This window comes from Caretta caretta, chromosome 9, assembly GCF_965140235.1.
Source record: "Caretta caretta isolate rCarCar2 chromosome 9, rCarCar1.hap1, whole genome shotgun sequence".
Taxonomy (NCBI): domain Eukaryota; kingdom Metazoa; phylum Chordata; order Testudines; family Cheloniidae; genus Caretta; species Caretta caretta.
In genome coordinates, this window is record NC_134214.1 from 46,865,048 (window position 1) to 46,880,490 (window position 15,443).

The 15,443-nt window shown below is 42.3% G+C and overlaps 1 protein-coding gene across 2 annotated transcripts in view; it reads left to right on the plus strand.

The window, feature by feature from the left end:
- Positions 1 to 15,443, plus strand: part of HS6ST1 (heparan sulfate 6-O-sulfotransferase 1) — a 273,400-nt gene that overhangs the window by 36,948 nt on the left and 221,009 nt on the right. Inside the window, exon 2 of one of the 2 annotated variants that reach the window (XM_048863785.2) lies at positions 4,719 to 4,796. The exons of the other annotated variant lie outside the window; for it this stretch is intronic. Within the exon in view, the coding sequence (XP_048719742.1) occupies positions 4,719 to 4,796 (78 nt within the window). The remainder of the gene's footprint in view (positions 1 to 4,718; positions 4,797 to 15,443) is intronic. 2 annotated transcript variants of the gene reach the window in all.

The window sequence follows — 15,443 nt, forward strand, 5'->3', positions numbered from 1 at the left end:
GTGTGTCTCCTTTGAGCATCCAGAAAGGGAACATCCTAAATGTTGGCCTTAATTTCTGTCTGCCTCAGTTCCCCAGTCTGTAGAGTGTGGACAATAATACTGTTGTTCCCAATTTCCAGAGTTAGATTCATAGATTTATAGATATTGAGGTCAGAAGAGACCATTATGATCATCTAGTCTGACCTCCTGTACAACGCAGGCCACATAATCTCACCCACCCACTCCTGCGAAAAACCTCTCACCTATGTCTGAGCTATTGAAGTCCTCAAATCTTGGTTTAAAGATTTCAAGGAGCAGAGAATCCTCCAGCAAGTGACCCGTGCTCCATGCTACAGAGGAAGGCGAAAAACCTCCAGGGCCTCTTCCAATCTGCCCTGGAGGAAAATTCCTTCCTGACCCCAAATATGGCAATCAGCTAAACCCTGAGCATATGGGCAAGATTCACCAGCCAGATATCCAGGAAAGAATTCTCTGTAGTAACTCAGATCCCACCCCATCTAACATCCCATCACAGGCCATTGGGCCTATTTACCATGAATATTTAAAGATTAATTAATTGCCAAAATCATGTTATCCCATCATACCATCTCCTCCATAAACTTATCAAGTTTAATCTTAAAGCCAGATAGGTCTCTTGCCCCCACTGCTTCCCTTGGAAGGCTATTCCAAAACTTCACTCCTCTGATGGTTAGAAACCTTCATCTAATTTCAAGTCTAAACTTCCCAATGGCCAGTTTATATCCATTTGTTCTTGTGTCCACATTGGTACTGAGTTGTTGATGAGAGACTTGTAATGTCTTTGGAGGGTAAGTGCTATAAAGGGGCAACATAATAATTAATTTTTAAAAATTCAAATCTCTCGTTACCAATGGGTTGATTACCGGGCCCCCACCTCCTCCAAGCTTGACCATTACATGCATATAATTGTGGGTGAGCTGTGGGTGCTGGGCTGCTGTGTGTGTGTTTTGGCCCTTTCTTTTTGGAAAAGTGTTGAAGCATCAAGGGTGATGTGACAAGGCCTTAGAGAATGTGCTCTCTGTAAGTACGTTTACACTGCAGACAGACATCTGCGGCTGGCCCTTGCTAGCAGACTTGGCCTTGTGGGGATTGGGTGAAGAGGGCTGTTTAATTGCAGTGTAGACGTTCGGTATCGGGCTGGAGCCCAAGCTCTTGGACCAGAGTTCACAGGGTCTCTCAGCCCAAGCTCCAGCCCGAGACCAAACCTCTACACTGCAATTTTATAGTCCCACAGCCTGGCCCCATGAGCCTGAGTTAGCTGACACGGGCCAGCTTCATGAGTTTTATTGCAGTGTAGACGTACCCTTAAGCTTTTATGAAATCCAGCTGTGGATCTCAGCAGATCTGATAATCCTTTTGGCTCTCGTCTTCAAATCTCCTTAGTTCCATTGCTTCCCCAGGAGTAGGGAGGAATGCATTTTAGAGGTGCTCTGACCCCCAAAGAAGTCCTGGAACATGTGAAATTCTGAATAGAGCAGCAGGCCATCCTGGTAGGAGTGTGCCAAATCTAGGCAGTGCCTTCCTATTCCAGTGAAATCTCATCCTGTGCTGGGAGATGGAGGAAATGGAGTGGGGAAGGAAATAGTCCAGTGTGTGCACACGCATGTGTATGGGAAAATTTCAATAAGTTCAAATAAACACTAAGGATCTGAACTTCCACAGAGACACAGGCATGAAATCAGTGTAACTTCACTGAAATCCATGGGAATTAGTTATACCAGGTGAAACTGATAGAGCAGAAATTCAGGCTTCAACCCTGCCAACACTTATGCATTTACTTATTTTTAAGCATACAAGTAGCCTCATTAAAGCCGATGCACTGGTTTTCAGAATTGGGGTCTAACTTTTGGGGGAGCCCAGAGTCCAGAACCAACCCTTTGTCCATCAGTAGTTCCAGCAAGAGGTTTGGAATCTGGTGAGTACGGGGTTGCAATCATGAGGTTTCTCCAGTCTTTTCTTCTCAGTACATTTCCTCTGTAAACATTATATAAGTTCTGCTTGAGTGAAGGTTGTATTTTTTCCTTTAAAGCCATTTGATTTCCTGTCTTCTGTTCAGAGATTCTGGCTTAATGCTGGCAGGTGACCTGACAATATTCTGAAAACTGGATTTAAAAAAAAAAAAAGGATTGATGCTTTCAACATTTTTTAAAAATTCCTTCACATTAGTCCATTTTAACAGCCAAGGCAATTTTCCACATGGTGGCTTTATGGAAATGGGCTGCAGCTCTTGCCAACCATGACCAGAACATTATAGGAAATGTATTTTCATGGAAGATTTGCTGCAATTGCCAAATGGGAAAAGGGGGAGGGGGTTTGTTCTGTTAATGGACAACTGCGTGTCATGATGCGAATCCCTTCTATTAAATTAAATTGGCTGCATTTCCCATCATTGCCAACTCCTTGCTGAAGCAAATAGTCACTGACACACTGTTCGCCACTATAAAGGCCCTGTGGATTGACATGGCAAGACATCCTATGCTGGCATGGAGTGAGCAGCAAACACGTTTAGCTTGCTGGCTGAGATAAATTTATCAGGTACAAACAATTGGAATATTTCTGTGGGGTGCCTTGTTCAAACATGGAGCTAATGGAAATCAGCTTTTCAGATTGAAAACTCGTGAGCAGTGATATTTTATATAATACATAAATAAAGATACAAATTAAGGCCCCGATTCTGTAAACATATTTGCATGTGCCTAGCTTTAAGCCACGACTTAAAGTGAAGAATATGCTTAAGTCATGGCAGGTTCAGGTGCCTTTGATGCCTGAAGGGCTTATGTCCTCCACTGCAATATTACTACAGATCAAGGTCTAATATTCCTTCACTATGAATAGCAGTGTTCAGTGCCTCACCTGTGAAAATGTGATCCATGTTGAGACTTTCCCTCCCTCCCGGAAAAATACCACTGCATTACTATTATTCTACACTGGCAGAATACCTCCTTGCCAATAGATAGATACACCAGATATGATATTTGGTATTCAAATTCCACTGTTTAACGGCAATGAGAATAGGGTAGTGAGCAGCATGAGGGTGCCAAGGTGAGAAAAGCAAACAAATTTTCCCACTTCCCCCTCAACAGACCCCAGACTCCTATCCTGCAAAAAAGATCGCTCAACATAGATTCTTAATTCCCATGCAGTGTCCCACTGACTTCAATGGACCTACAGCTGCTATAATTTAGTTTTCATGCAACTCGACTGCAAACCTCTGTTTTCAGGAATTTAAAGGTGGACCATACAGATTTATGTTGGCCTGACACTGGCCATGCACAATTTTATTTTATTTATTTTTTTTACTGTGTCATCAAATTTGACTGAATTATTTAGGGGAAAAATTTAGCAGGTGGAATCTTCAGAAGCACTTAGCTTGGCCTGGCCCTGCTCTCATTGAAGTTGCTGAGTTTTGGGAATCCCACCCCAAATGTATAAATCGTTATTTATTATGTTTTTTAAATGATTTTTGGAGTTTAGCTTAGATAAGTGATAACTAAGGGGGGAAATGATAGCGGTCTGTGAAATCCTGAAAACAGGGTCACCCAATGACATTAGTAAGTAGAAAGTTTAATACAAACAAATGAAATTACTTTTTCTTACAGCACACAAGTTACCTGTGGAACTCTTTGTCAGAGGATGTTGTGATGGCCAAAAGTATAACTGGGTTTAAAAAAAGAACAGGGTAAGTTAATGGAGGCTAAGTCCTGAATGGCTATTCGCCAGAATGGTCGGGTGTAATCCTATGCCCCAGAGTGACCCTAAACCTCTGACTTTCAGATGCCAGGAGGGGAAGATGGGTGGATCACAGTGGAATTGCCCTGTTCTGTACACTTCCCCCTGAAGTGCTGGTATGGGCCACTGTTGGAGACAGGATGTTGGGCAAGATGAACCATGGTGTGAATCAGTATGGCAGCTTTTGTGTTCTTATAGAGTTCTGTTTTTTGGTTTAATTTTATTCTAATAACCAGCCTGCTAGTTTTTAGTGGGACATAGGTAATGCTGATAACTAGCTGAGTATAGGAGAGAGGGGAATAGGAATGGCTAAGTAATACTAATTTAATATAATTAGCTCTGAGTGTACCATAGATGCAACACTTGACAAGTTGCCAAACTATTTCTCTCAGAAAAGTCTCTCATTATGAGTCCCTTAATTCCTCACGCTGTACAGGAAAAGATTGCTCTAGCCCTGTTTGCTTACCAAGCAGAAAAACTGAGATGATCAATTAAAGTTGCACACTTTTGAACAGATGGCTGCATCATTTTTGATTAAGTGTGTATATTGGACTAATAGAGTTGGTATCTCTGATCGGGTATTATGTTGTGTCTAAAATCTGTTTGCTTTTTAATCTTGCTCTTAGCATCATTCTGACAATCTTGCAATCTGGTACTGCTTGTTCTCCTAGCCATCTCCTATTTTAATGTGAGGGTCATCATGTTAGATAAATATTTACAATAAAATGAGAAAGTTACCATGAAGGGCTCTCTGCTTCAGGGGATAGGGCACCTGACTGGCACTCAGAAGAGCAGGGTTCTATTTTGGGTGGCTTTGGGCAAATTGTTTCCCTCCTGTAACTCAATTTTTAAAATGGTGGGGATGATGATGATGATACCTATTTCCTTTGTAAAGTAGTTGGTGATTTGAACTTGAGAAGTGCTATATGTGCAGGTGACATCATTATTTTATGTGGCACTCTTTTCAACAGCTGGCCTTCACCGGGGAATTTGGAGACTTGTGGTGAAATCCTGACCCTGTTGAAGACAGTGGCAAAATTTCAATTGAGGTCAGTGGAGCCACGATTTAGAAACCCAGGAACAACTTTCTGTCATGGCCTTTTATTGATCGTTATCTTCTGTAGGGGTGTGGTGAGATTGTCTATTTGCAGTGGCATAGAAACAAGCAAACAGATAAACAAAAAACCCATGTGCCTTTTAAGGGTTGTGTATTTAGTAAATATTTGCAATGAATGACACCACCAAATGTATGCTATGTGATTTCCCACCAGTGCTTTGTTTTTCTTCTTATTGATGGGTAGCCACTCTCCTCAGTATAGATGTTTAGAGTCCAAACATCTTGCTTTAAAACCAGGAGCTCGATAAAGCAGTCATTTAAGACGCAGTGAAATTAAATTGTGCAGTCATTTTACAAATCACCTTTCCTATTGATGAGTGTGTCCATCTGACCGAAGAGACCAGTTTGCTAGATTGAGTATGACGGATCAGTTTGTAACCCAAAGACAGCCATCAAACAAACTTAGCACACCTGCTTTTTGTCCTGAGTTTTTAAGACATTATTACCAGAGTCACTAGATATTGACTAGGACAGGAAAAAATACAGACATTTTTTAAAAGTTCTGCCTTCCTGTGCAGGGTGGCTATTAAACACCTGTTAAATGTCACCACCTTAAAATTATGATTCAGCACAGTCACATCATAATACTTATTGTGCACTGTCAAGCAACTACAGATCTCTCCTTTCTAAATCCTGTTCTGTTGGGGACTAGAGCTGCCAGTGAAGGACTATTCCATCCAGCAAGATTAAAATGATGTATTCCTTTGTCCTGTGATAGACAGATAAGGCAATTTTCCTCTAAGCATCTTAATCACATGGTCAATGCCCTGCCTTGAGTAACTCTGTCAGAGGTAAGTGAGCAACATGCACCTGATTTTGAGACTGTGATCAAAATGACAGGACAGAAATCCTCCCAGACAGCAGCTCATTCAGCTGATGACTGACTGTGTTTATACATGTCTTCATATTTTTTGTGGGCGACAGTCTTGCAACCCATGTTCTGGGAATACATACATTTTGAAACTTAAATCTCACACAATATGATAGAAGTGACATCAAAAGCTTGATGTAAACTCACAAAAGCAGGAAATTCAGAGTTAAAGGTGGAGTCTCAGCTTATCCCTTTGCCTCAGATCGTACAGTATCTAAACTATATATAATATTCTCACTTTGTGAGAGAAAGAGATGCATACACATAACAAAGGCCATGAAAATCGCAGCTACGGAGTAAATCTCCATACTTGACTTGTGTGGATATTGCAGGTCTTCAAAGAGTGGGATACACTGATATTTTGCATGTGTGGACACACTCTAAGATTAGCCCCACTGTAAAGAGACCAATGATACATGGACAAAAGGGATGATCAGGAATGGAGCTATACCATGTATCCTGAAATGCCCTGGCTCTTATGGCTTATACTAGATATTTACTGTACAGTATTGTTGCCTTGTCTTAACTTCTAGTTTATTCACTCCGTCTGCCATGTAGATGGGGCATCTAACCATAAAACAATAACCTAACATGCTTTATTGATAGGCTTGCTAATAGGACTTTACAATGAGGCTTTTTTCAGTGGGTTAGGATTTGTTACATTTGGACCCACCCTCAGGGGAGGGGGGACATATGGGTAAACAATAGTAAGCTGTAATAGAAAAGTTACTGAGTTGGGCTTCCTGCTTATTGGCATGTCACAAAGAATTTAAGCTATAAAAGAAACCTGTATTGATTCAAAAAAATCCGTTTGCCCCTTGCCTCTTAAATTAAATTATAAGAAATAATTCAACAAGCGCATTCTTTAGATATAAAGTAGCCAGCCCATGTGTTGGGTGATTATCTGGTGTGAACGGACCTCAAACACCCTTAAAGTGGCTTGCGAAGGATCAATAATGGTTCTGACTTGTGCACAGTCAGTCTGTGATGAGTTATTAGTGGACAGGGCTGTATTTTATCCTGTGTGTCTGGTTGATTTTGTGTTTTGTGATTAACTCTGTTGATAAGGTATCTTCCTAAGGCCACTGAGAAGAGGCTGTCATGTAGAGGAAATCTTTCATGCTGGTGGTCTTTGAAATATTGACAGCTGTAAAATCCCATTGTTTATAGTGTTCCTGTTCAGTCTTTCTGCAAGCAGTGGAAAAATCTGGAGATGAGTGTTTGCCATTTATGAATTCTCATAAAATAAAACAAAACAAAAATCTCCAGTCAGAGGGACGGTGGCACTTTCTCGGGGGGTAAGTTTTAGCTGATGTTGGGAAAATCCATGGAATGATCATGTGGTATTGGGAAGATACGCTTTCAGACCTGTCAGATACTACATTGAATTGAGTGCACAGAAAAGCTGATTTCCTTTAGCCACGTTTGGTCCGTTGAATGGTCACAGATGGTCTTGAGTCAGCTGTTGTGTCAGAGGAGAGAGAAGCATCACACTTCTCTGAAGTGGCTGAATGTCATTGGAAGCTAAGTTGAAGTGGGGCCATTTCAAAGGTCTATTGGTTTTCTCTTTGCACATAGTCACCATGCTTTTTGAGCTGGGTACGTGTGATGGCAGCTGAATAGGAGCTGGTTCTGTTGCTTTGACTTCATAGGAAATCCAATGTGCAGCATCTCAGAGGGGAACAATGTTTGGCACAAGAGCTGGATACAATCTACTGAAACATAAAATTCAGCCTTCCTCTGCATGTGTCAGTTGAAGAGGTTTAAACTGATCAGCTGCAGATTAGTATTGTTGCTGAACAACCTGATCATTGGTAAAGGCAGGTAGAAGGATGCATGTGTTTTGCTTTGGCTGCTTCAGAGAGAAAGGGCTAGTTCCTCATCCGTTGTCAGCTGGAGTAGTTCCATTGCCATCAACAGCTATGCCAGTTTACACCTGCTCAGGATCAAGCCCGTACATTTTATAATCAAATTAGGTGCTACTCTTGGCAAGAGACAATGTTCCAAAAGCAACCCTCAGTACTACAAAGGTTGACCATTCAGTGGCTACTTTGGGCGGCATATTGCATGAATGTAGACTAGCATGGGTCATTTGTATGGATGTGGTTATTAGCATGAGAGTAGTCCAGTAATTTTTGCTTTAGCACAAATTTATTGTTGCAACTCAAATAGGAACAGAAAGTGGCAGGTTCATATTAGAAGTACAGGGGGTTACAGTCTGTCCCCTGTAAATAATGCTTTCAACACTACTTAACGGGACGCAATGTAGCCTTGACTTATTCTGCCTACTTATTCTAATGTAAATAAAATTGTGGGAAATAGCACTTGCGTGTCTTGCAATTTCAGTAGCTGCTGCCGTTTTAAGGAAATGTCAATTATGGTTCAGTGAAGCTGCTTTGGTGCTAGGGTTGTAGTGACTTGGAGCTAAAATCAAATTTCACAAAATCCCCACCTCCTTCTTCTGTTTCAATTACGGTGACCAGACAGCAAATGTGAAAAATCGGGACGGGGGTGGGGGGTAATAGGAGCCTATATAAGAAAGACCCCAAAATCAGGACTGTCCCTATAAAATCGGGACATCTAGTCACCCTAGTTTCAATAACTGTTGCCCTTCAACACCTGCAAAGGTATCAAACCTAGTGTAAGCAACAGTTGCAGGGGATAATGATAAAGAGACAGGCTTGGTCAGGTTTATGATACTGAGCAATATCCTTTCTCTTTGAAACTGCTTACAGGCATTTGGTTGCTGACCAAGATACCTGTTCTACCCAGAACCCTACTGGAGCAATTGGAACCAAAATTCTCAGCGCGATGTCTGTATTTCATGGTTCTGAATCCACATGCCAAGTTGGGCAGGCTTCAGAGAAACAGGACTCTACCATTATTGCATTGTTGCAGTGACCCCACCAAATTGGGCACCTTCCCTTGGTAGGGCAGAGAAACATGGATAGACCAACTGCCACTGCTCATGGGAGAACCTTTTTATCTCTTCTCCAAATAATAAATGCAATAAAAAGCGTCACTGGTTGATTTTCTTCCTCTGGGCAGCAGCTGAACGGCAATTACTTTTACTTTTTTCGTTGGGGGGAAGCATATCCCCCCATTTCGATGTTACTGATTTCATGTATGTAAATAAAGATGTTTGTTTACTTTTGTTATAAGGTCCTGTGCCTCATCCTGTTCCTGCTGAAGTCAGTGACAAAGCTCTCACTGTTTTCAATGGGAACAGGGCTGTTAGCTAGTTGTGAACAGAAGCTCCTGTAATCAGACTGGTCTGTAACAGTGAAAAGAATGCACACAGCCAAGGAAGTAAAAACAACCCACAGAAGTATGGAAAAGCAGATTACAAAAGCACCCTAATATTAGAGCAGTGCTATCTGGAAATAATTTTAGGGGGAAGTAACAATAGTAGTTGACTTTCAAAACATGTAGAAATCAGTGAAAAATACCAAAGGCCATGAAAATATCCCTCACTGTGGAAGGAACAACTTCCTTTAAAATAATAACAGCCCCACTCCCCCACCCCCAAATTGGGCGAGCATCTTGAAACCGTCTAGTGTGATCTGAGAAATTATACAAGCACGGGTTCTGGCTTTCTCATTTCCCCGGGGGTGCTTAACCCCCACTCCGCCCCCTCCCTGAGCATGCCCTGCCCTTGCACCGCCTGCTCTGCTCCCTCCTCCCAGCGCCAGGTGGGAGGCGCTGGGAAGGAGGGGGAGGAGCTGATCAGTGGGGCTGCCAGTGTGCAAGAGGCACTGGAGGGGAGAGGGAGGAGCTGATTGGCGGGGCCCGCTGGTGGGTGCTGAGCACCCACTGTTGTTCGTGTTTGTTTTTGTTTTTTAACATAAGTGCTCCAGCCCTGGAGCACCCGCAGAGTCAGTACCTATGGATACAAGTGCTGCAGCATCAACATGATGTAAATGGGAGGAGGTGTGGTCTCTAGATCAGTTGCATTTTCCTGGAGGAGAACTTTCTTTTCCCTTCCCTTCCGCTCATTTGTGTGTCAAGCTCAGTAGCTGACCAGTTGGGAAAAGCTGGCTGTCTTTCGGTGGCTGCAGTCCTGCAGTGAGACCGATGTGGGTTTCTGAAGCCAACGCAGCTCCGGGCAGGCACAGGAGGCCACGTGTGTGGCCCAGATTCTGCAAACACACACATGTACATGCTTAATTTTACTCCTGCAAATAGTCCTATTAATGTCAGTGGTACTACTCACCTGAGTAAAGTTAAGATGTGTCCAAGTGTCTGCAGGATTTGGGCCTAAGTCCCTCCACACCCCTTTTCCCAAAATACCCCTGATACCAGGGAAGAGAGCAATTGGCATTCTTCCCAGTGGTGGAGACAAAGAACATCATTTCTGCACTGCACACAGTCATGTCCTTTCTCTTTCTTTCCTCCCCATCTCATGCGGTAGTAGGACTCCCGCACGTCACTCCGTTGACATGGGAGCACCATGGGTACATAGAACTTAGACCTCAAATTGCCAGTTAAATTTCTTTAGCGAAAAACACACCCATTGCAGTTGACAACCTAGATAGCTTTATCTTCACCTGACCATTCACAGTATCATGTTGAGGAGTGTCTGACTGCCCACCGAGCCTCTGGTCTTGTTCCACAAACCTGGTTCAGTTATGATCTGATCAGGGTCTGGAAGGAATTCAGAAAGTAAAGTGGATTGCTTGGCAGGTTGTTTCCCTAAAATGTTTTTCTGCGTTACAGCTCCATTGTCTTTCTGCTGGTTGAAAATGCTGGTGGAGGAGGGGAATAACCTGGAAGCTTTGTGCTTGGCTTGGACAAGTGAGGAATGGCACCAAATATTTGCCTTATTTTAATTTGGCTTTTACAGGAACATTTCTAAAAACAGAACGGATCTTCAGCTCTTAGATTTGTGCTTCTGCAATGTTCAAATGAAATCATCCAGCCCTGACATCTGTAATTGAATTTAGAGGGTGAGGGACTTTCAGACCCCCATACCTTTCTCCTCTTCCCCCTTATTATAGTTGTAATTTTTAAAAGATGTGTATTGTCCAATTATTGCATTAAATCTGTAACAACTAACGTGATCAATGCTGAAGTCTTTCCTTTACTTCCTTCACTTCCTTTCGGTCTAATTACATGTTATCCCTTGGAGTGAGGGTGAGTTAATATCTGGGTGAGTTAGTCCTTAGGACGCCAAGGATAAGCCATTATGCACTGTGTGGAAGACAAGGCAGTAAGGATCAGGGAGTTTTGCAAGCTCCAATCAATCCGCTCTCCCAAAATGATTTTTATTTAACAATGAGCTGGATGCTGTAAGCCTAGGATTAGAAATCATATGCGCAGAGTGTGAGGGTTTTTTTGTCTTGGGGAGTTTTAATATATTATTTTTCTTTAAGGGGCAAATCCAGTCCTCCATTGAGGGGCCCCTCTGCTGTGCAACTGGTGTGCTTCTACACTGGGAGAGCATGTTGGGGTTGCATAAGCCATATGAAGGCCCTGTGCAGCTGGGGTTGGGAGCAGATTCAGAGAAGGGATGGGAGCAGGGCTGCTAGTGGCCTATTGTCTGTTTCCCTTTGCAGATGTAGGGGTGCGTGTTGTATGGAAACGATTGCTGACTCGAGGCACCCATAGTAATTATAGTATCGGGGGTAGCCGTGTTAGTCTGTATCCACAAAAAAAACAAGGAGTCCGTGGACACCTTAAAGACTGGTTTCAGAGTAACAGCCGTGTTAGTCTGTATTTGCAAAAAGGAGTACTTGTGGCACCTTAGAGACTAACCAATTTATTTGGGCATAAGCTTTCCTTGTTGGTTTTTATAGTACTTTATTGAGTGACACCTGAGCTACTCTGTTGGCTCGATGGGAAGGATTCCTCATTTCTGGTACCCTTTGGAGATCATGAGGGTCAAGCCCACTACTTGGATGATGGGTATTGATTCTCAGGGTTCAAGTCTGATCACCAGTGCTACACTGATAGCTCTGAAGATTTCAAGTCTCTTTTTTTTATCCAGAGCCAGGGCATCCGCAAAACAAGCTTCCTCAGCAATATTTTGGAGGAACCTCTTGTATAGGTGAGAGGATTTCCTTTTATGTGCCCATTCAGTCCCTGGAGCCTCTAGTCATTGGGGTGCTGTTGTAGACAAAGAACTAGACTGAGCCCACAAACTGAGTAATTGTTAAAGACTAAAGAGTACAATTCTGCAAGGCTGCACCTTACCGTGTCCCAGAAAAACTGAATTTGCACTGTGTGCTCTTGGATTTGCACTTTCCTGTTGTTCTCAGTCCTCACTAGAAAATGGTAGAACCAGATCTGTGAGTTCAGTGATGCCTAGCAAGCTGTTGGTGCCCTAGATGAGTATTTTGTCTACCTTTCCAACCTCTGTATAATCTGTGTTTGAAATGGCAGATAGTACCGTGATGGTGGCTGTCATTCCTGGAAATACTGCTTTTTCTTTTATCTGTCTCCCCGTACAGATTCACACTGGCCAATGTGTTGTCCTCCTCCTCCCCCCCCCCCCCCCCCCGCGCCTGCAGTGTGTATCCATAACCTCCCAGGGTAGATCTGTCATTGCACACAATGTGATCGTAGATACTAAGGTCAGAAAGGACCATTATAATAATCTAGTCTGACCTCCTGCACAACACAGGCCACAGAATTTCACCCACCCACTCCTGCGAAAAACCTCTCACCTGTGTCTGAGCTATTGAAGTACTCAAATCGTGGTTTAAAGACTTCAAGGAGCAGAGAATCCTCCAGCAAGTGACCCGTGCCCCATGCTACAGAGGAAGGCGAAAAACCTCCAGGGCCTCTTCCAATCTGCCTTGGAGGAAAATTCCTTCCCGACCCCAAATATGGCGATCAGCTAAACCCTGAGCATAGAAACCATTAGCACAGCAGGTGAAATTAGATAGTGATTTTTCACAGTGTGGTAACCTAAAGGGGCTGATGAACAACATCCCAAAGTTGCCAGTGCACCAGAAGGAACATTGACTTCCAGAATTGTGTTAAATCTGCATGTTGTTATTGTAGAAGGCATATCTACCTACAACAGTCAGGCAGTTCAAAGCAAAAAATGAGTAGGTTGGTTTCTATAGAGTCCTTTCTTTAGAAGGAGCTCCCGTGTAGCATTGCATGTATTCTTTCTTCCTTTGGAAGCAGAAAGAGTCATGAATATGAAGCACTGAAGTATGGAAGATCACTGTATTCCATGGCTTTGTGTTCTGTAAATGAAAGATGTAAAATATTGGCTGAAGTCCTTTTAGAAACTGGATATTTTTCTTATTGACCCTGTAAATGCTTTCTAACTTTCCCTTGAGTAACCCTGAGATGTCCTGGCATTTGAGAGCTATTTATTTCAAATTTAATGTGTTAGGTTTTATCCATTTTGGCATGTTTTTAAAAAGTGCCTTTTCATCTTCAGTGTCCATCTCTGTTGAGACTACCTTCAGTGGTGTACGCACTGCCCATTCCAGTGTTAAAGGAGAGCTGGAATGATCGATGGTGCTGTAAAAGAATAATTAGTCATCTTTTCCCTGTTACCTTAAATTGAATGTTCATTCTGTGTAGTATTGACTTTTAACAGTTTATTGAGAGAGAGATTTGAGAAAGTCTGACTCTCGTCAGACAGGCTAATCAGTCAATTGCTAATAGACCTGTGTTGTTCCACAGCCACTAGCTGATAGATTTTTCTATTGTTGTTTCATTGCGGTTGATCAGATAAGATCTTTCAGTGGCTGAGCTAAGGCATGGACAGATGGGGGCTCACAGCTCAAGATCCTACTGTCTTCTCACAGGATGTGTTCACTTCATTCCTGTGTCCGACATACCTGCTGCCCACCTGCCTTAAAACTAGTGCTTAGGGAGCATAGTGATCATGGAAGGTGCTGATCTGGCTGCAGACTGAACTCCTCTCTTATTACCCATAAAACAGTTAGAGGTTGGGAAACAGTAGGGCATGTTTCCTCATCCCATCACACCAGTTTGCCTCAGCCCTGACCTTAGAGGAACATTATGGGGATGAGAGTCCACTTCTCTGCCAACCTCCATCCTAGACATGGCCGCATTTTCAGTGGCGGCTGAAAGGATTCATGCCTATTCCTTTCTCTTTAGGACCCAAAGATACAAAAAGATTTGCTCTTGTGGATGCTTGCTCCTGTTCAGGGTGCTGTTGACTTCAATAGGACTCTGAACAGGAGTAAGGGTCCATGTAGGCAGATCTTTTTTGCAGTATTGGGCCTATAGTTTGTAAAGCATTTTGAGATCCTGTAATGTGGCAGGTACCATCTGACCGTAACAACGGTGTGTCATTGATGGATGCCATTAACAAATACTCCTCATTCTTATTGCTGATACAGATTAACACGGCTACCACTCTGATACCATTAACAAATGAGTTACTGTTAGTAGGGCATCAAAGCAAAAAGGGAGTGGTTGGTAATGCCTCCCAATAAATAGGCCTCTGAAAATAAGTGTGTGTGTTTAAGAAGGTAATAGTTATAAGTATTTTTGGGGGGTTCTTTCTCCTAAAATATTGAGAGAAAAATTACTTTTCTTCCTTTTTCTGAGTTACACACAATTTTCTATCAAAACCCACAATTTTCTCTTTGGGGAATGAAAGTTTTTAAAGCAGTTATTGAATGCTACATTCCCTTTAATCTTTTGGTGCTATTCACAAGTGTCTGTGAAAGCAGGTTTTGCATAGTAACTAACTGGTGCTTGCTTCACATACTCCTGAAATGTGGCAAAATGTGATTTTTTTTTTAACCTTCATTTCCAGTGCATATATTATAAGAGAGAAAATATGTCACTTTTCCAAACAATGTTTTCAGTTACCTACATAAGGGGTATTTTTCATAATGTTCATAATTATAAAAATTTAAATAAAATAATAATAAAGGGCATTAAAAGAATGTGAAGATTGTCAAGTGACGCATTAATGGCAGGAAATGGCAGTTAAGGTTACCTGCCCACTCTTAATTCTGCCTGCTGTGTGTATGAATTATGATACAGTCTTTAATTGCTAAACATGATCACATATAATACTCTTCCTCATCTGCTCTTTGGTAGATTTCTACCACAATAACCCCCCTGTTTTCACCCAGCCTGAGGCTGACTACCCCAAACCTAACTACTTATTCTCTATGGACCTGATCCAGCTCCCAATGAAGGCCACGGTTTTAACCATTGATTTATGGTGTGGGATCAGGGATATTGAGAAGGGTCATGGGCCTCTAAGGTGATTGTTCTCTTAGCTGACATGAGAGAGTTGGAGAAACACTGCTCTAGGTTAGGAACCTTCCCCTGCTGGAGTCTAGTCTCATTACAGTGAGGACTGCAGAGACGAAATGGGGGAATCTTAAGAAGTCTTAAGAAGATAGATATAATCTAGGTGCTCCCAATATATGAAGGGGAGGGAAGCAGCTTATATACCATATCAAGGTCTTTTTCAAACTGATATTACCCCACAACTTTGCACAGAGGTACTGTTGGGAATTGAGATTGATCAAGTTTGGAGCATTCCTAACCCTGGAACATTGAAGGCTTTTATTACCATGTTTCAGAGTAACAGCTGTGTTAGTCTGTATTCGCAAAAAGAAAAGGAGTACTTGTGGCACCTTAGAGACTAACCAATTTATTTGAGCATAAGCTTTCGTGAGCTACAGCTCACTTCATTGGAAGCTTATGCTCAAATAAATTGGTTAGTCTCTAAGGTGCCACAAGTACTCCTTTTCT